This window comes from Phalacrocorax carbo, chromosome 6 (assembly GCF_963921805.1).
Source record: "Phalacrocorax carbo chromosome 6, bPhaCar2.1, whole genome shotgun sequence".
NCBI classification, from domain to species: domain Eukaryota; kingdom Metazoa; phylum Chordata; class Aves; order Suliformes; family Phalacrocoracidae; genus Phalacrocorax; species Phalacrocorax carbo.
Genome location: NC_087518.1, coordinates 16488047 through 16509889, shown reverse-complemented (window position 1 = coordinate 16509889; position 21843 = coordinate 16488047). Strand labels below are relative to the sequence as shown.

At 36.7% G+C, this 21843-nt stretch overlaps 1 protein-coding gene across 2 annotated transcripts in view; it reads left to right on the top strand.

The window, feature by feature from the left end:
* The first annotated feature begins 985 nt into the window (after positions 1-985).
* The window catches only part of CACNA2D3 (calcium voltage-gated channel auxiliary subunit alpha2delta 3), a 491034-nt gene continuing 470176 nt past the window's right edge, over positions 986-21843 (top strand). The window contains exons 1-2 of one of the 2 annotated variants that reach the window (XR_010373325.1): positions 986-1779; positions 2388-2469. Coding sequence is in view for 1 of the 2 variants with exons in the window: in XM_064453883.1 (XP_064309953.1) it covers positions 1661-1779; positions 2388-2469 (201 nt within the window). In the remaining variant the exon portion in view is untranslated. The remainder of the gene's footprint in view (positions 1780-2387; positions 2470-21843) is intronic. The other variant, XM_064453883.1, reaches the window with a different exon arrangement.

Genomic DNA, 21843 nt, shown 5'->3' with positions numbered 1-21843 from the left:
TGTTCAGTGCCCTTAGAAATGTTAATGTGGGAAAAAAATACAGGCACTACATATCTCGTGTCAAGACAGAAAATGTTAAGTCAAGAACGGTGTACAAAGGCAGAATGAATATTTTGGGGTGTTAATTCTAACTCCAGAGGGAGGAAACTGGAATTCTGGAGCGGACACCGGAGCTGTATCGTATGATGCAAGGATGACTCAGCCCGTGCTCAGATCAGCTCCAGGTCTTGCCACACTTATTTACATTAAAGTACAATTGCTATTTTAAGTCTGTGCATTTGGTGGAGAAGGTGGTGAGAAGCAAGCAAAGGGAGAGGAATAAAAGCAAAAGGAGGAAGGGGAGGTTTTAACATGAAACAACAACAAAAATACCTGGACCAGTCCTTTCTGCTCCCCGCGCTGCTCTCTCCGTGGAGGAGCTCGTAATCCTATGCTTGCTCTATCAAGGGGATTCTACTACGAGCACAAATTAATAATTTATTCATAGGCTCGAGTCAGTTAGCCCGCATTGATTTACTTGTGCTGCATTTCTTTTCATTCATAACCCTTCGCTAGTCCCGGTCTCTCGGAGAGTGACTCGCTGCAGCGCTCAGGCGTGGGAGGAAGAAGCAAACGTGCCTTTATGCACAAGGGCGTGCTCGATGGGACTCAATTAAATGTGCGAGCCTGACCTACACCCGGGGCTCCCTCCGGGAACCCGCTGCTCCGGCTCGTCAGCGATGCTCCCTCGGCGGGCGCCGCTCCTCTCCTCCGGCCGCCGCCGGTGCCCTCCGCGGCGCGGCTCCGCGGCCGGGATGCCGGGCGCTCTCGGCGCGGAGGGCTGAGCACCGTCCGTCCATCGCCTCTCCGGGCTGTGTGACAGATGCTTGTCATGCAGCGGTGCCCTGCCTGATTTGGCCGGGTCTCCGGTGGGTGTGCACGGCACCCCGCCCCCCCGCCGCTGCCAGCCCCGCCGAGCCCTCCCCAGCTCAGCCCCCGGCAACGTGCAGCGCGCTCTCCTCGCCTTCTTGGAAGGGCTCAACTACACTTTCAGCTCCTCCAGACTTTCTCTGCTTTTGCCATACAGAGGCACCCTCCCTCTGGTCCGGCTCCTCCTGTGCCTGCCTCTCTGCCTCCGCGCTATCCCGTTAAAAGGCGGCTGTTCCTGCTCCACTGAACCAGTGCGTTGGCTGACTTGATCTGGGATGAAGGCTGCAGGTTACCGGCAAGGAACAGGAGAACTCTAGGCAGCTTTCCATTTGCAAAGTGAGCAGTAATTGCGAGAAGACAGCCTCCCCAGTTGGAATCAATAGTCTGCTTTCTTGCTGCTAAGGGCACTTTGGAGCAGCAGTAGGTCACTGAAGTAACTCCAGCACACTGCTGACTGCGGAGTTGTAAAGAACTACATGCAAGTGGCTGCAGTAGTGCTGGCAAACGCTTTGCTGTTACCAGGGACACAATAGTTTTTAAGTCATTACAGCTTCGCTTCTGGTCCTCTCCTTCCATTATAAAGAGAAGGGTCATTCTTTGGAAGGATGAGGATGAAGCTGTGATTTCTTCCAGTGTTGTTCTAGTGGAGGGGGTAAGGGTGGGGAAAGAGACTTTAGAAGCAAAACCCCGCTGCTGCTGAATTCAGCTTTACTTGAATTTCCCCAAAGCTTTCCAGGCACAGAGAGGCACAATGCCAGAGAACCTGAATCTTCTTCGGGCTTTTGGCGGGTTTTCCTTTATCTTCTGGACAGCTTTTAACACAGCCTTAGTGGATGTGGTTGCATCGGAGCAGCAGATCCCCTTGTCTGTGTAAGTGCTCTCATGCTATTGCTCTCAGGACCATGCTTGAGGATGGAAACTTGACTGCTCAAGTTCTTATCTCTTTATATTGCAAATTTTTGACTGTTCAAGGCACCTTTGCTCGTCTGTCAGCTGTGTTTAAAGGGGAAGTCTCTAATGCACTCAGCACTACTTTAATTTTATTGTAGGAATATGTGTTGGTGGCATATGTGGCTGCAGAGTCTGAAGTGCTTGTATTTACTGAAGTTGATGCTGTTAATTCCTTCTCATGTGAAATTTATTATTCAGAACTGTTCTGCTATTTTGTCTGCTTCTTTCCTTTCAACGGGTACATGTCATATTGTGCCAAAGCATGTTTCTGTACAAGTTGATCCTTCAAATTTAAACAGTGCAGTGTAGTTCCATATCAGAGGCCTTACCTTAGCACAGCATCTAGTTTGTGCTTGTACTTGGACAGCTTTGCTAATCTCTTCCTGTGCTTAGGTTCCTTAGTGTGCTCTTTAATGCAAAATTGCTAGGATCCTTCTGATCGTAGCTGAAGCTGTTACAGTCTGTCTTGCTTGCTATGACATGTGTATTACATTTTTTCCTGTCTCTCTCATTTCTTTTCTTCACAGTGTAAAGCTCTGGGCCTCAGCGTTTGGTGGGGAGATCAAATCTATTGCAGCCAAGTACTCAGGTTCGCAGCTTCTGCAGAAGGTAAGGATATCTTCAGCTGTAATAAGGAAGGTCTTAACAGAAAAAATGGAGACAGATTTAATTTTTTAAATGAATAGAAAAGCAGTGCTGTGCATGCTTTGGTCCAAGATCTATTTTTGTATTGCATACTAGTCCCTGATGACTCTTTGCATTGCACTGCACTATCTGGAGAGTCCTTGATTAAACTGCTATTTTTCTTTTTGGATGATTTTTTTGTTACCATTAGAAAGTAAACTCTAACACTCCTATTTCTTGAAGTCTAGGCTTCAGCCTCGATTGAGGGTATTTAATCTGGTTGCTGCATTGTGATGATGTTTCTGTGTAGAAACAGCTGCTGCTTCTTATGAAAAATATTAACTTTATTCAAGGAGCAGAATTGGTTCATATAGTATTATTTTCACCTTGTGCTGCATGTACGCAATTCTCTGTATCAGGAGAAAGCGGCTGCACTGTTGTTTGTCATCTCTGCAGTTTTTACAATCCCATTATTCCCCCAATCATTGCAAACCAGTGCTGGGATGTATTACATCATTACAGATAAGAGGAATGAATGTGGTTATCTTCTTGCTCAGCTGCACAGCTGGGTAATAAGCTAGTGAAGTATTGCAAAAACTTGAGAAATTGGTATAAGTCTACATAATTGGGGCAGAGGGTAATGAGAAAGCGGATTTGAGTATTAGGTATATATGAAAGGCTGTGTCTACTTTAAATAAGCAACCTTTACTAAAGTTCTGTATAGTAGACAACTTATTTTTGCAGCAGTTGCTGAAAAAATATAATAAGAGAATAAAAAGAATATGCTTTAAGACTGTGATTTTGCGGCATTTAATATGTGATCCTCAAAATGCAATGGAAAAACATTGAGATGTTTACTAACTACAGAGACATTCATTCAACCCATATGTTAAATTTCTGCTATTTTTTTCAGACGTGATTTTTAGTTCCAAGTAAAATGTTAATTTTTTTTTTGCCTGATTATGAAGTAAATTATTCCTTGAGCTTGTAGCACTTATTTTGAAAGGCTTGTATATATGTGAATTTACGTAATGGGCCGTATGTGTAGCAGTTAAAAAGCTTATGCTAGCTATGTAAAATGAAAGCAACTGACTTAATAATTACTAAAGGCGTATGAGTTCCTTAGTAGTATCTGTCTTTTCAGTGTTGTATACCCAGGACTGCAAAACATGAACTTCACTAAGCCAAAATACAGAATTATTAAGAACAAAAATATTTGAGGTTTCTTACTACCTTCTAAGGCCATTAAATGGCTTCATTTTAATATATTGGGCAAAATATTAATTTGAAAATCTGGAAATCCAGTATTTATTAGACTTATAGATCACATTCTTTAAAGTCTGTGTAGTCTTATATAATCACATTTTTGTATGAACTCCTTAAATTTATAAAGCAGATGGACCTTTCAGTTTTTATTAGTATCTAATCAAGTATTATTAAAAGGCTTTAATTTTTTTATTGGGCCATAAAATACAGGTATCTTTATTAAACTTCAAAACTGCTCCATGTGCAGCCATTTTTGCACTAAAATGGCTTTAAAAATTAAATCTACCAAATGCAGATTGTCCAACACTTAATAGAAAATACACAATATACTGTCTTTTGCGATTGCACTAAAATCCGCAAAGAATCGGTATGAGATCGTTAATCATTCTTCTCTTCCTCCATAGTAAACACTGCTGTCATCCCTTCTGTAATGTATTTTTCCCTCTGAAGTAGCAAGATTTCTTTCCTATTGGTTGCTATAATTGTAGGTAATTGGAAGCTATTCATTTTACCTTTTCATCAGCATCCTTTCTATTTCACTAATAAATCTGTGCTTCTGTTTTTGAAGGTGGACAGGGTATGTTCATGCCGAGCTATTTTGGTTTTGTTTCTTGCTTTTGTTATGATATTTCTTTATAGAATGAAAGGCGAAAGACAAAATGCAGATTTGACAGGTATCTAGAGCATTTTTATTCCTTTGTCACATCCCCTCTCCTCTCTTTTTTTTTTTTTTATTTTTTCCCTTCTGATTACAGTAGCTTTAGGAAACTTCTAGTGCTTTTAACTTTTATTTAAAATTCCAAGAGTATCTGTCCTTTTAAGCTTGCTATTTCTTGCTGTTGATCATGGCAAATGAGCCTGGATGACAGATGACTTTAGCATATATACTTTATAACAGTACCAGAAGATATTTCTTTTGTAAGCTTGTGTGAATAAAAACATACCAAACTTCAAGATATACAAGTATTTTCAATGTGCAAAGTCAGTGGCAGAAGTTGTCATAACAATTAAGGAAGTGATAGCACAGTAGGGCTCTAAAGGCAAGCGCTTTTCCCCACCCCCACCCCCTCCAGGCATCAAGAATCCATTTGGTATTTACTGTGAGCTCTGGGTGATCAGAGTCAATGTCTTTTTAAAGGCAAGATTCCACCTATAGAAGCAGTGCGACTTCTGATATTACTGGAGGAATCCACATTTTCTGATTATGAATTAAGCATCGTTAAACAAACGAAGATATAGAATGTGCATATAATTATGTATCTGGGCAGTGTAGGTTTCTCAGTTACCAACTTCTTTGTAGTACCATTTGGTTTAATAAAGGCTTGCTAAATGAAAACTAATGCTAAATGTAAAGGTTACTTGATTAATTTTGTTAGAATATATAGTCAGCACTACCTTCAAAGGATTGAGTTTGAAACCAGGGCATGATTGTCACTGTACTGCTCAAATGTTTTACACATTAAGAGTCATTTGACCAATACTAAAATTTCATTGAGCAAATGAAGTTACGTGAGATAATCAGTAAAGCAAAATTTTGCTAGGTTATAGCTGTGAGTATTGACTTAGTTATTACAATTCTTAAGTCTTGCTGTACTGTGAACACAAAATGAGTAACCAGCATTGCTGTCCTCTTAAGTTTCAAAAAGACGCGTAAGAATATCTTTGCCACATTTTGCAACTACTTATTTAAAAAAAAAACCCACTGCTTACCTCATCTTACTTGAATGTTTTATTATTTTATTGCATTATGATAATCTTATCCAAGAATGTTATGTCTCCTAAGAGTATATGGGATATATGATTTTTCCCAGAATTGACTTTAGATTGAATACAGATACTGTAAATACCTCAGAAAAGAATAGTTCAGTAAATAATTTCAGAAATAATGATGAGCTTTTAAGCAAAATTAGCACTTAAAAATGTAGCATTTTAATGTTCTACTACTTGCTTTCAAAGTGAAGGAAGACCATTCAGTGGTCAAAAAAAACATATAGAGGAAAATAGGACAATACTATTCATAAGTTATGTAATTTATGGAGGCTTTACAGCCGTCACTTGGATTTGGCAATGTACAAAGAGCTGTTTGGTGCTGTAGAGACATGCATACTCTTCATCTAGTTAGCAAATATTGCTGGGGCCTAAGAATTGATTGAAATTTTAATTGTCCTTAGGTGCTTATATTTTTTTTTCCTTAGACTTTCACAAGAGATCATCTTTATTTGAAACTTGACACTTCTTTAAATTTTATTTATTTTTTTTAACCACTCAGGTTATGTTTAGTGAGTACTGTAGTAAATGTGAGAGTGTAGCCCACTGGCAAAGCCAGACTTTAAGTATAGGATGCAAAGCAAGGGTGCCGGGAAGATATTCGCTTCAGCTGCTATGATTAGAAATTTGGAGGAACAGACTTCAGGGAATGCTACTGCTCACATTACAGTGTCCATGATTATAATGTGTTTTCAGTTCCATGCTGTTGCAAAATAATAGTAGTAATAAAATGGAAGGAAAAAGTACAGGTAACATGCCTTTTGTTAAAGTTAAAAATATTTGCTGATACACAGTAAAGCTTTTCCAATACCAATGAAGTGTCTGATTCTCTACAAATTCAGTGTGGTCAATGCTTTCTCAGATACCTTTTGGAGAGATGCTTTTTTTTTTAGTGATATTCTGAGCTTTGATAATTCTTCATTTGGTCCTGAACAGTCAATATTATTTTATTGCAAATGTAGGAACAGTTTCTGAGAAGAAATCTTTATTTATCGGGTCTGCCATAAAGCTTTCTTACTGAAGACAAGCTGGTTTAAGGCTATCTCAGATTTTTCTTATGTAAGTTGTCTAATTGTGTCTTCGTGTTATGTAATCACTGACTGCCAGGGTCTCAAGCAGTCTGTAGTCTGCATCTGCCTACTCCTTTCAACAAATTCTTCATTGTGTTAAGAGTTCTCAAATCACTGTGTTTTCTCAAAACAGGTTTTTCAACCAGCATAGCATTCCTGTTTTTAAAGGTTCAGAATTGCATTTTGTCTTACTGACTAGATTTGGTGCTGTATCTTGTTAGTTTCTTACAACTATGGAAATGTCAGTGCAAAACTAATGTAACAGGGTGATTTAGATCAATTAGCATTCAGCTGGTGTATCTGATTCATGCAGTACATCTATCTTTAGTTTTAAACCATATAATAGTGACTTAAATTCTTAGAGAAGTATAGTCCAATCATTTTGATGTTAATTGCTTTTCTTTTATTCAACCTTATGTTGCTTTGCTTGAGACACTGCACCTACTGCTTTGAAGGAAGGGGCAGTAGGATTGAGATGTGCATTTTAAGGTCTAGACATAGATTGGCTTCTTGGATATCAATTTAAGTTTTTGCCAGCTGAGCAGTTTTTAAAACTGCAAAAATACCAATGTTTTTCTTACCAAAAATAGGAGAAAAATAATCTAAAACCTGTAGATACATGATTATGATTTAAAGAAAAACCACCATCATCACCTGCAAAAATCCTAAACCAACAGAAACACCCCCTCCCCCACCAACCAACCAAACACCCCACCCCCGCCTGCCCCAAAAACTCCAAACCCCAAATTAAAAAAATCCTACCAGCTAGGTAAATGGTATAGAGTTTACCAAAAGCTTTTTTCAGAGATAATTAATTTAGAATTTGAACTCCTGAAGTCTGGATTATGTAAAATTTGTCTCCTAGCACTGAATTAAAACCCAGCATTAGAAAATAAAAGAAATATACATCTGAGGATCTTAAATCGCTTGCATTAATCATCAGAATTAAAGTAATGTTTTGGAACTTGCAGAGCTTCAACCTTCCAACCCCTTTAATTCTTACAGGTCTTTGGGCTACATAAATCACGAGGTTATTGTCCATGCCTAACTAGTTATGGAGCGTTTCAGTGTGTTTGAAGAATTGAATGTTATCTGCAGACATAAATGTAAATTCTTTTGGACAGATATTTATTTTTTTCTTGAACAAATTAAAATTAAATCAAACACATTCATATGCTAGTAATGTCTTAAGTGGAAAATCCTGCTGGGTCCAATGCTAATTATTGATTTGTAGAGGAAAATACCACAGTGCTATCAAACTCCCAATAGTGTGGTCTCCTTTTTTTTTTCTTTTTCCCCAATAACAGAATAATTTTCCTTTGTTCTTACAACAAAGGTACTGGAAAATTTTCTTTGCCTTCAGTGAACTTAGAGCTGAATTTCGAACAATCTATAGTCTTACTCTCATCTCCTGTTTGAATGTTATGGCAGGAGTAATAACTTCTTGGTGTTTGTAATGTTTTTAAAATGTAGTCTAAATCAGTCTGAATATCAATCATTGTTTTATATTTAACTAAAAGGAAAGCCCTGTTTTAAGCCATGGTGAGTTCATGCTTTTCTGCCATCAGCACTCTATATTTTGCAGTGTTTTCTGTGTCTTTCTGGGTTTTGCAAGCACAGCATGATCCTCTTACTTGTGTTATCGAAAGTAAATACGTTCTATTGTTAATACATAATAGAAATATGAGATGGCTTCAGTAAGTTTATGATACATGCATTACACTTTCAATAATGTCTTTTAATATGGAAATTATTGAGTGGACAATCCAACTGGAAAACATCGGATCTTGAAAGGAAATGAATGCTAATTCCCTTGCTTAATGTATTTATAGTTGTTTGTTTTCACATCCTGTATTGGAAAATGCCTACATTTCAAGGTTAAAAGAGCGAGTCTCCATGCAAATTATCTTGACAGCGAAGGTATGTAGAGCCATGAATAGATGCCGCATCGCAGTGGTGATTCACTTTTAAGCAACTGCTAATCAATACTCTACACTTTCAAATGTCATTACTGTCTGTAGGGTACAATTTTTTGTTGCTGATAATAAGTGGTTACACATTGTACAACACAAATTATATATCGATAGTATAAACTGTATTTTAGGTTGCTGTAGAAGCTTCAACGCAAGGTCTTCAGGAAATACTCTGATTTAATATGTTGTTCTTATGAAGCTCCATTTTGCTTTTTCTGTGTATAATGTTTCTGCAAAATTGCATGGACATTTTTGTGAGCCTATTTAGCATCTGCCCAGCTGAGTTGTAAAGCTTAAGTACTTTTTTTTTAGAGTGAATGATAAAATCATTACAAGACTTGTATTTGAAAAGGAAGTCTGAAAAACTGCCTTCCCCCCCATCCTCATAGTTGGAAAGAAATCAGGAACAGTCTTACAAACCTGTCCAGAGGCGATGAATTCCAGGGACAGGTACTTTCTGAAAGTATCCTGGCCCTCAGACCTCCTAGGACTTTACGGATGGAGTTATCCATCTTATGGTTGATAACTACTATGCTATTTCTGAGGACGATTATATAAGACACAAGGAGATTGTGATTGGTCAAGAGAGACAGACTTGTTCATATAGGAGTGTACAGATATTACAACCAGAGTATTAAATTGAATCTGGGAATACAATAGCAGACAGTAGAATACAGCGCATAGGAATTAGGCTGTTTTAAATCCCTCCCGCATAAGAGAGTTAGTTTCATGCAGTCTTTAGCAGGGTCTTAGAAGTAGCTAGGGCATCTTGGATTGCTTTAATGAGGTAGGCTTGAGTTAAAAAGCAGATAGAAGTACAGTTTAGATAAAAATAATTTGTTTAGCTAGACAAAGCTAAAATAAAGCAGTTTCATCAATGGTGCTCTTGAAGAATGAAGGGAGAAACAGATTTGGATTTATACTGAAGTTAGTGAGTTAGTGTTGGGTACATAACTGTATGTTTGAAATGATCTGGATTCAAGTCTTGGACAAGCCTATTGGTGGGGTGTGTGTGTTTTATCTTCAAAATAGGAATATCTGAGCAACACCCAGGGCCAGGAAATTTTCAGGGAGGTGGTGGTGGTTGAGGAGATGAAGATGATTGCTGCAGTGGAAGACAGAAATACTTAATATGCTTTGCTGTGGATGCTTTGTATAAGAATATGGTTTTTCACTTCATGTACATAAGGCTCAAGTTTATTTCCCGGAAGATCCCTAACACAGGAAAAATGCATATTTTCCAGAAGACTCTTTTAAAACCCAATGAGGAAGCAGATTACCTTAGCAAGAGTTTTAAAGGCAGAGATGAGCAGAATTGTTGCTTCCTCTTCTGGATTAATTCATATAAGTAGACACTTCTAATCTTGTATAGTTGCCATCAGAGAGACTGAACCCTTACACTAGCTTCCTGTTACCTTTGAGGTTCCCTGTTTGCTAGGAACAAAAATTAGTTTTCTCTTGTGTTGCTTTTCACACTGAATCCTCTTGCACTTACTACAAGTAAGGGTTATTCCCTGTCCCCTCTTTATTGAATTTTTTTTTTTTACCCCTATCTACTCCACCCATCATAACCCCTTACGGATGTGTCAAGACACTGATTTATAGAAGCCCTCAGCAGAGGAAGTCGCAGACTCCAGGTGTTCTTGCTGCTTTTGGTATTTGTGGCTATTGTGAATATACTGAGGGGATGAGGAATATTTTACCCTCAAAGATTAATCTGATCTGATATATTTTTACCTGCTCCCCATTTCTGCCATTTTTTCTGATGAAATGGCTGATGTGTCTATCCTTAATCTCTGTAGAGAGCTGAGAATTGACTGGGAACCTCATGTGTGATGGAGCATATGCCAAACACACATTTATGAGACTCAAGATGTTCTAAACTGTAGAAGCTCTTAAAAGAAAGATACTTATGTTGCATAAACAGAGGGGGACAACGAGTCCTGAATCCCAAAAAAATCTTTCAACATCTAATGCAGACAGGTATGCTGTGTGAAAGAGACAATAACATTCAAATAAGCTAGAAAACTGGAGGGGAAAAAACCGACCAAAATTTAAAAATATGTGTATTTCCTTCTGTACTGAGGAAGAAAGTGTGGAGAAATGTAAATGGGGCAGGAGAGAGGGAAGAGAGGAAAAAGAACTATGTCTATTTCACTAGACAGTGATTCAGTGCCATGGGCCAAGCTGTGCCTGAGCAAAACTACTAAAAACTTGGAAGGAAATATGGCAACATTCTTCACATGCAGAAAACTAGCAAGAAGGATAAATATGTTCTCTATATCCATGGCAGATGAATAAGAACTGGTCTTTAAACACAAGAATTAATTCTTCCTACTATCAAAAAAAATATTTTTTTCCCTCTCTGAGAGAAAACACTAATAGTGTGGAACTCTTGCAGGGTGGCCTTTCAGAACAGGTTACCTGCCATTATGTAGATCTTGAACTGCCTTATTTTAGGAAGATGAGCTTACCTAATCTATTCTTTGGAGTATTCTTTTTTCTTTTTATTTTGGACTATAAGCAATGAAAGTAATTGTATTTCTTCTTTGATGTCTATATCTATGCACTGCTAAGTTTTGTGCCTTTATGTCCTTAAGACACAGCTGGGTAGTCCTTTGACTTTCAGAGCAGAAACAGGTTATAAAATACTGTCATTATTGCTGTACACGTAGGCCAGGTTGGCCAAACACTTGCTTTTTTTTTTTTCCTTTCTCCCCTTTATAAGCATACAATCAAATGATCTTATTAAAATATATGGTATTTTACTATATGAAGGATAAATATATTAAATATAACAGATTAAACTTGTGAGCAGTCTTCATCTGTTTGACTTCAAGTTCAACAACCACATGATAAGGCTTCAGCAAACTTAGCTTTTCAGGATGTCCCGCTGTGTTCTTATGTGAGGTGTAACTACAAATTACATAGGTAACAGAGCTTCACTAGGGCTTGTAAGACAGTGTGATGTTCCATTGAGAGAGAAGGAAATTACTTATTAGATGTAAACTCCTGGTGTATTCCTTGTGTACCTGTCACATATTCCAGTGCTTTGCTATCAGCAATTGTTGGTATTTAGTAAAGTTTGTTCTTAACTGTTCTTACTCTTGAGAAGAGTTCTTCATAAGCACTACTTATGCTGAATTTTGCTTTTTTAGGCACAGCCTGTTTGGTTGGTTTGATAGTCATCAAGGCATATAGGTTCTGGTAATGACTCTTAATGAGAAAAGTGTTTTGACAGGTGGCTGTTTCTAGCCATTTGTTCTACCTGTCAAGATTCCTGAAAGAACTGTAAAGAGTTAAACCAATACATTTCATTAAGGTAACCAAAACAATTTCTAAACTATTACAAGGTATTCTCTTTGTCAGAGCAATTGCTCCTACTCCTGTGGTTTGCTTCTGCCTTTCTTAATTTGGCATGTTGTTTTATTGTTGTCTCTGTGTGTGTCTCTCTCTCCTTCTCTTTCTGAACTACCTTATTTATATTTGAATCTTTCCGTTTTAAAATGGGCAGATGTTCTAGAGAGAAATGTTTTCTTCTGAGACTAATGCCAAATGTCCTGCATAAATCATTTTGCAGTACAGGAGGCACTTAAAAAGATAGTTAGAAGGATAAATAGTAATAGCTAGATTTTGAGGTCTTGGAGCACCCAAGTTAAGGAAGTAAAAGATACAAGAAAAAGTTATTCTCAGGTCTGTTAACAAATCAAATCATATGGTGACCTAATCTAATTCATAAGATTGGGGATATAATGTGAGAAATGCGTGTATAATTCATTTAGTGTATTGGGGATTAATGTGTGGATTCTGTTGATTGTTCATTCATTAACTAGCTTATACGTATGACTGACAGTTTTCATATTGAAGCTTTGCTTTTAGTTTTTAGGAAAGGGTGGAAATTACTTTCTTATTTCTAATAGGCTCATGAAATGTTTTCCTTTGGTGTACTCAATATTTGGAGTTGACAGGCTTCCCTGAATTTTATGCAGATTATATATTATGTTAACACAATTCCTTTACAGTGTGCAAGGTGAGTAGATCTCCTCTGATTAATGTTCTTCTGAATGCAATGATACTGAATTTAAAAATTCTAATTGTACTCTTTTACCTGCGACTTTTGTGTTTGGCACTAATGACTCAGCAAAACTGGTTCTGGAAGAAACCCTTACCTTTCCCCTTTGTACAACTGTCTTACTCTTCCACTATGGAACTCTGTTTTTAATAATTTCTGGAATCGTAGAATAATTCATTCTGGAAGAAGATTTAGGATGTATTTTAACTTCCTGCTCAAAGTGAGGTCAATGCTAAAATCAACACAGATTTCTTGGGGCTTCCGGTCTGACCTTCAGAACCTTCAAGGACAGAGATACCACAATCTCTTTTGTTCCAATGCTTGACTCTAGATAAAAAGTTACTTAAGCTGGAACCTCCCATTTCAATTTATGACTGCTGACTGTCACCTCTACTGTTCACATCCATAAATAGCCTTGGTTCATATCTTCTCCGTAACCTCCTCATAGGTATTGAAAGACATGACACTTCGTCATGGCAGGCCTCTATTAGGCCTCAGTCATAGGCAATATTATACCATCTTCTAGTTGCTTCATCAGGTCTCAACACTTTCTTTTCTGCCCTATTCTTAAAATAGATTGTGGTAACGTTACAGCTTCTTAAATTGAACTCTCTGCTGTTTAATATTCAGGTGGGCTTTTTTCCACAGATATTCCTGTTCAAGTGTAATTTCCACTAAGTCAATTGCATGAATTAGGGAAGTTTTGGGTTTTTTTGGTGGTGTTTTGTTTATTTGTCATGGTAACAGAGGAATTTCCCTTCTAATCTAGGGCTAAACCAAACCCTTTAGCTCCCAGTTGCTTCACTAGCCATTTTCTTTTACTATCTTTATCAGCCACAGTATCTTAAGTGGCAGTGTTGTACAGAAATAATTTGTCAGCTGGTAGGTTTTATGTCTTATTGTCTGTTTTTACTTAATTCTACAGTAGCTGACAAGGAGCTTCTTCATGCTTTTATACACAAACTTGCTTTCCTAAAAAGAGGAGTCAAAATTATGCAGTCATAATATCTCTAGGCTGTTAAATAAAAGCACTGTGAAAATGCTACTTGCAAGGCATTATGAAAACTTTGGTCAGGGCCACAGCATACTGTGTTCCTGTTGTTCCTCTAGGTCATATTTTAATGTTTGGCTAATCAATGTACTCCCAAGATTTTGTGTCAAGCTAAGTCACTAATTTTCAAGACACAAAAACAGGATCTACATACTACGGGTATTAAAATTTGATGTGTCGGGAACACATCATTGGTCACAAAATTAGATAATTATCTTCTGTCTTCTAAAGTGACAAAGCTTCAAAGATGAAAAGCAGGAATATTCAAACTTCAGCTTTACCTTGAAGCTAAATGGCTGTCATTATGACAGCTGTGCAAAATGTATTACTGCCAAGATGTTTGTACATGATGTTATCGTATTATATTAATAGAAATTTTCACTGATAATGAAAATTGGTAGGAGACTAAGAGTAAAGCTTTATGTTATGACTTGCAGCCATTGACTATCTGCATCCAACAGATTTATTACCCCCTACGCACATTGTGCCTTTTACAATATCTTCTGCCATTTCTTCAACAAAGTACAACAAGAAAGATGATATTATAGATGGCACGATACAAAAAAAAAATAAAAATCTGAGTACTCAATTCACACTTCAGACTTCCACCTATCATTACCAACTGCAATGCAATTTTGCAGTAAAAGTAGAGAGGAGTTCTGACATCCCCCGGAACTTTCCATGAAAAGCACTGGTGCGGAAGAGAGGTGAGGAAATGAAAGAAAACTGGAGAATTTCTGCTGGCTGGCTCAAATTTTAATCCTTCTTTTAATATCAAAGCAGCAGACTGGGATTCAGATATAACTGGCTTCTTATCCTAGGTTGTGGTAACTTTCTTTCTTTGTCTGCTTATGCTACATAATCTTGGTGGCCAAAATTGGGTGAAGCACTTAAGCATGATATTAACTTAACCTGTAATGTCACACATACAAATTCTGACACCTGTGGTGGTAGGATATCATCCAGAATGCCAGAAGCCTTGAACTGAAAGTTAAAACTGTGAAGTGGATTCCCACCCCCCTCCGCCCTTCTCCCCCAAAATGGAGGCATCTTTGCCTAACTTTTCCATATAAACGGGCCTAGGAATACTGCCTTTTTCCTTAAATTTCTGAACTTTGAAATTGTTTGGATCAGGAGCAACACTTTTTGTAGAGTGTTTAGCATATGAGAGGATCAGGTGGTGAAGAACGGCACTAGCATATGGGAGTAAAGCAAAGTACAAGGATTGGATCAGCTCTGAGAGTTACAAAGCATTAATTTTAATACACTTTTAAAATAAAACTTCTTTCACTGCAGAAAAGATAAATGGTTTCCTGAAACAGTCCTGAATAACTCCAAAATTGATAGAAACCCTCTTATTTCTGCTGTTGATATTGGGTATCTGTAGTTGGCAATAAATCTCCATACGGCATTGTGCTGGCAAGTGAAATTGAATAATTCTCTTGTCAGAAAATTAATTCTTCCTAAGCTTTGAATACTAAGTGATATGCTATGCTGATAATGGAAAGTAAATTTCAATTTTGCAAACATTTTCTTCTTTCCCTTATACTTTTTTTTTTTACCTTTACTGTGGTACTTCTTTCTTATTACCCATTTTCCAGGTAACTACAGTTCTGCACCACTTTTTGTCTAGATCCTTTAGACTGACCTTTTCTGATTTTCTTCCAAGTGAGATCCACCAATAAGGCTCATTAGAGTCAAATTCAGAAATGTCAAATGCAGTTTTACTGAGAATCAAACAATATTCTTTACCCTTTTATGGGTAGCTGATTATTTCTGTCTGTATTGCAATTACCGTAGAAATTTATTTTCTATTGTGTACTTTCTCACTCTCTCCTCTGTGCTCCCACTTGTTTATAGCCATTGCTTTTTTCCTCTGGAAATTTTTACCATTCATGCATTTTTTTCAGTGCCTTGAGCATTATGTGCCTTATTCAGTGCCTTATGTAATCATAATACTGCAGTGAGGATCTGGTCAGCTGGAGAAAAATATGCAGAAATAAAATGACTAATGGCTTAATAACACTTAAATACATAAGAATGGGGGAAGGTTATGCAAATACAAGTGCTGTTCTTGAAATTCTCTTTTCATGAACTTATGTTTGAACTTTTAAAAGGAAGACAAAATACATTGGGATCTACTGGTGCACCTTACACATTGTGAACATTATTGGAAAGAGGTGGTTTTTATTTCCCCAATAACAGCCAATATATTTGTACCTTGGATGTTGTGTTCAGGAAGTGGAGGGGGGAAGAGACACAGGATTCCCCCCAAAATTAAATGGAAATGTTCTCTCATAGTAGGGAGGCAAATGAACCAGCATCTTCCTGACAATACAAATTGCAGGGAGGAGTCAGTATCAGGAATCTACTGTGGTCTGTTTAAAAACAGCTAAATGTGGGAACAAGGACACATAAAGGTAGTAAAACAAAAAGGAATGGAATGCCTTGGGAGCAAAGAAGCAGAATGACTGAAGAAAGTGTTATTTTCTTTCTCTGTAGTTTAATACAATTGGAGAATGCATTTCTATGAAATTCAGTCAATATCTGTATTCTGGTATTTATTTTTGACAAATCTATATTTTTAATATGAAAATTATTCATTTAATATAAGCCACAGTCAGAAAGTCAAGTTTCCCATTTTTGAGATGCATGGGTACCACATGGTTTCAAAACTTTTGCCAAGAACTGAAATTATGTGCTAAGAAATAGAAGTTTCAATTCAGGAAAGACATCTGAAATTAAGCTGATTATTAGTAATGACATAATTCTGACCTTTGTATTTGGCTTCCCAGATGCTTAGAATTTGAAAACTTTAACATTTTTTAAAAAAATTGACGTTTGCTCTGCTGAAGTCCTTTATTCTGTACAGCCCCAGTGTAATATGAATGTAGTTGAACTCTCTTCCTAACTTGGTATTAATCCTGTCCAGTCCACCTTAAGCATGTTATTAATGTAAATATATGTTTGTTCAGTAGAACTTTCTCAGAATTATAAGGTGTCTGGGGAATTTTGAAAAAAGATGGTAGAAAATGGCATTATATGTGGGATTGGGACTTATGTGTTGGAATAATTAAAATGTTAGTGTATAGAATTATTCATGTATGGCCATGTTTATCTGATTACATGCTGCTTATTTATCTTGGCTTATAAATACATGGGAGTCATATAACTGAAAACTCTAATTATTCTGAACATAATTTATTGAACAAAACCAGCTGCTAACTTGGCTCTTCTCAAGAATCTTCAGTAAAGTGCACAACCTAAAAAATAGTGTCTTGAAAGGTACAAAATTCCCATTCTTCACACAAATCCTCTGTGCCTATCAGATATCTTCCTCAAGAATCTAGTAAAAACCTCTGGCTTTCTGGTGTGACTAGACGTACAACGAATCCAGGCAGACTGTACTGTGGCTTGCATTGCTTGAACTTCACTCACTTAAAGCAAAATTTTCAGTATTATAGGACAATTCTGTAATTCAGCAGAGATTATTCTTTTGCATCTTAGTTACTGGTTGAAAAATCAATATGTTTGTTGGCCAGTTGGTGCAATCATTACATTGAATTAAATAATGCTCCTTCTTTAGAAGCCTCCAAACAACCTATAGACCTGGTTTTGCTCCTGACCTGTTGATTGATCTTGTGCAAATCAATTCTGATATATATTTGATTCCATCTTTATAAAGATGTGGAAAATTATGCTTGCTGTCTGCAGTTTAAAAAAAGAAGTTTTGATGACAGCCTGTGTGTGAAATTTGCTTTTGTGGGGTGTTTCTTTTTTTTGGTGTAGTGTTTTTAGTTTTGTGGTTTTGGAGTGTGTGGGGTTTTTGTTTGGTTGGCTTTTTTTTTTTAAAGATGTCAAATATCACTTACAGGTATGTGTTGATCTAGTTGAATGAACAGGTCAATTTTCTGTAATTTCCCACATAGTAGCATTGCTGTCAAAAAAGAACAGTCTTGGAGTCTGGATAATATAGCATCTGTTTCCAAAAGCAGAGGAACTTGAATGAAAACAAGGTACATGCAGGATTAACATAATTATTTCAATCTCATTTAGGAGTAAACTAATTACCACAACATTTGGATTCACATCAACTCAGGAGCAATTGAGGCAAATGCAGATGGGAGTTATTTTGCTTGTTGATGGTACCTCAGTAGTAGCCTTGTGCCTGAAATAAGGTCGTTCATGGTAACAGTGGGCATGCATTTAATGAAAAATACTTGCATATAGTGTTGATTAGCTCAAATATTGTAAAAGAATAACTGATTCTGCACTGACTGTCTAGGGCTAAAGTCATGACTGCTGATGAGAAATGATGTAAAGAAGAAAACTGAGGAAAAGAATTGCTGCTGGACTGGCAGCCAGTTAAGGTACATGCAAGTAAAATAATACTTTTCCACATGTCTAGGATTTATGGGTAGGTCTGTGCCTACTATGATTTTATGCTGCCTAGAGGTTTTTAAACCAGTACTTAAAATGCTGACTATTGTATAAATTGCAAAAAGATTGGATCTGCAATCTGGAAGTTTTCTTTTATATTCACGATAGTCATACATAGTAATGAGACTGTATTCTGTTGGAAAAGAGGTGTAGGATGTTTGAGGGTGCAATGTTCTTTAGACTGGAAAAATGTTGCGGTTTAAATATGGAGAGTAATTATAAATCTCCTTGATGGCTTCACATTAAGTCAAGCTGTAATTTATTTTAACTGCAAAAGTGTATGTACTTTGCCACTTTTTACTTTTTCTCCTTGGTGGGTAGGAGGTTAGAATTGAAGGATGGCTTTTGTTTCCTAGTTTAATTGCCTAAAAAGAAAAGTAACTGGAATAGAATCCCATTTCTCATAGGTGAACAATAAAATAAGAATCTCTCACCTAGTGATTTAAACACATGCACTCCCAAATTCTTATGTTCTTTCCCTTCCAGAGGAGCTGGCAGTCCTTCTGTGGCACTAGCTCTTCTTCATTGTCATGTATGAGGGATTGCTTTTTTCCTTTTTCATATGAGTGGCTTGATATACAACATATCTTCTGCCTTAAGCATTTATTTGTCTTCTCCTTTCTGTTACTTTTTCATTTCCTCCCCCCAACCCCCCGCCCAATCCTCTGTCCTCACTTCAGGTTTCCAGTATTATTTGATAGTTGGCTTTTTCAGAATATGGCTTTTCTTAATCCTGTTTCAGATTTACTCCTATCTATTAACTTAAAAAAAATAATGACATATACATACATGTAGTAAAGCTGTATTGATGAGTTCTGCTCCATTAGTATTTTCTCAGCTTCTTGAAATATCCCAATACCTATCTCTTAGAAATATAATATCTAACCTTGATGTACATGGATCTCTATCTCTACCAGTCGTCTTCTACCTCTTAAATGCCTCTTGCTTTTGTCTACATTTAGTCTAGAATTCCTCCTTGGTTGTAGAATGCAATATCGTTTGCAAAGTGTAAACATATCTCTGCTTGTTCATAGTGATTCTTTTTCAGTGCTATTGCCCTAAATTAATCCTGTAATCAATAGTGCCTCACTGATACTTCCAGACCAAGGAAATTGTGGAAAAAGTAGTAAAACATGAAAATACCTTTTTCATTTACCACTCTTTAAGCTTTCCAAAGCTGGAAGTAGTGTTCAGGATACAAAGGAGGATGGACAAGGGGGAGTGGGAAGAGAGGTAACATTAATTAAAGGAAAATTCTGAAACCTTCATGACATTCTTTATTTCTCATACTGTTTCTCTCGCTACCAACTTCTTAGTGGTGGCTGCTTTAATTTGATGATAAGGAAATAAGACTCCAGGGACCCAAGTCCTATTACTATGTGTGTCACTAGGGCTGCTGGGTGACCTTGAGCAAATTATTCTGTCTAGTAGCAATGTCTTTGAGACAGTCTAGCTCAGGTTTATGTTTTAAAAACTGTCTGGTACTCTACATTACTGAAGAGTTGCAAAGGTGCCACCTGAAATTAGTTCCTGACTTGCCATTGAACCTATAGTTCTGTCACCAGGAAGATTTCAGCCCAGTCCTCCAGCATGATTCATTCAGAATGTTCCTGTCACCTATTGCCACTTGCTGCAAACCCCATGATTACACTGTGCTAGTTTCAGGTTACTCCAGGTAGTTCAAAAACTATTTCAAAATATATTGTCATTTTCTGATTTAATTTGCTTTTCTCAAGGGTTCTTCATAGGTCTTGCTTTGTTTTATTCTTACTCCTCTCTATGATATAGGTTATATTGTATAACCACACACTCAGTTAAGCATAGAAGTATTTGAATGTATAGTAGTGAGATTTTTGAAACTTAAATAAAGCCATTTATTATATGTAGGAAAGATAAGTTTCTTAATTAAAATAATCATTGTAGGTTTTTTCCCCCTCCCATTTTATAATTTCATCTATTTTAATGTTTTCCCCCTCTATTCCCCTGCAAGGACCTGTTTTTCTGGATCTTATCTGCAGTAGTTATGCTTGTGTTTGGATAAAACTTTGAAGTGAAAGGGTAACCAGAGTTATTAATTTAGGTTGAGTGTTAAAAAGCACTTAAAATACCCCTGCACAACAAAAGCAGAGTGGAATCATCACATTACAGTATCCTTTTTCAGGAACCGTCAAGAACCTAGGCTGCGCTTGTGAAAGTTTTCTGGGCTTTGAAATAGTATTATTGAAATAGCATATATGTGTTTGAGGAAGAGTAAGAAACAACACAGAATTCCATGGAAAAGGGAATAGAGGATGTGTGAAACAGCCTGCAATTGTAAAGCCCTATAAAAAAGCATATTTTTTTTTTAAATTAACATGGTTGCCATTAAAAAACAGGGAATTGGATCAGGTTTTATATGATATTTTTATAGTTGCATAAGACCTTGAGCTAACTACTGTGCCAAAATGGGGAAGAAAAGCTTTTGTATAATTTTATGCCTCTTTTTTTATATTTTACGTTTCAAATTCAATTTTTTAAAGCTGTTTACCTGTCCCATGTACATCTTAAATTTTCTGATTTGAAAATTTCTAATTTAAATTTTCTGATTTGATTTACTGATCTGAAGGATTTTGCAAGATGTGTCATATGGTGGCCTTATACCATCCTTAGAAACAAAACCCCCCACCAAACCCAAACTGTATTATTGTCTGTATTGTGTAACTGTATAAAGCATCATGAGGTTAGATAAAAAGATATAAAAAGTTATAGAGCCATTTTAATACACCTTATTGTCAGAGATTGACATTTATCACTAATGAGTGTTGCCTACTGTGCTGTCTGTACTTTGTTTCCTCTGTGTAAATAGTCCTTAAAAATCAAATATTAGAACTGTGGTATGGCTCCACTTTTGGATAAGGTTTATAGGACAAACTTTTTATTTATTTTTGTAGCCTGGATAACCATGGTATTGTAGAACAAGTAAAAAGCTGATAGAGACAAAAAACCCTGTACCGATTCCCCACCCTCCCATGTATTCATTATACATTCAAGGATTGGTCTACCTGTGCAAGGATTAAAAATAACCAAGTACTGCAGCAAGATGTTGTATTGCAGGTGGTGTTCATCCAGGCATAAAAAAAAATTATCTCTCTCACTCTGGTCTTTCTGGAATGTGAAGGAATTGTGCTATATCAGTATTAACAGTAGTCCATTATGATACATGTAAGTAAAGGAAAGACAAAAAGGCAGTAGGTGAAATTGGATACCATGATACATTGTACTAGAAAAACCAAGACCCTTGTTGTCTGACCTTTGCAAAGCAGGATTTTTTTTTTTGTTTTTGTAAGATATCTTCTGGATCCTTTGTTAATTCCTTTGCATAAAAAATATCCTTTGCAACTCCCTTACCAAAAAGGTGTTGCATACTTGTGTAAATAATTAATTAAAAAAATCCTTGAGTTAAGCTGTTTAAAAAATTGTTTTCCACACATCTGGAAAAATTTTCTTTTACTTTGTTTCTTGACACTGAAATTTTGTAAGGTTTTTCAGCAAAACTAGCAATTATTTAAAAAAAAACCACAAAACCCAACACACCAAAACCCAAACAAACATAAACCAAAAAGCATTGTAGGTATTAAAATAGACTGAAAAGTTTTAATCAGCTGGGTATAAGTATTTTGACTTTCTCTTAAAAGAAAAATATTGAATCTATTATTTAGAACTCAGTCTACCCTTTAGCTC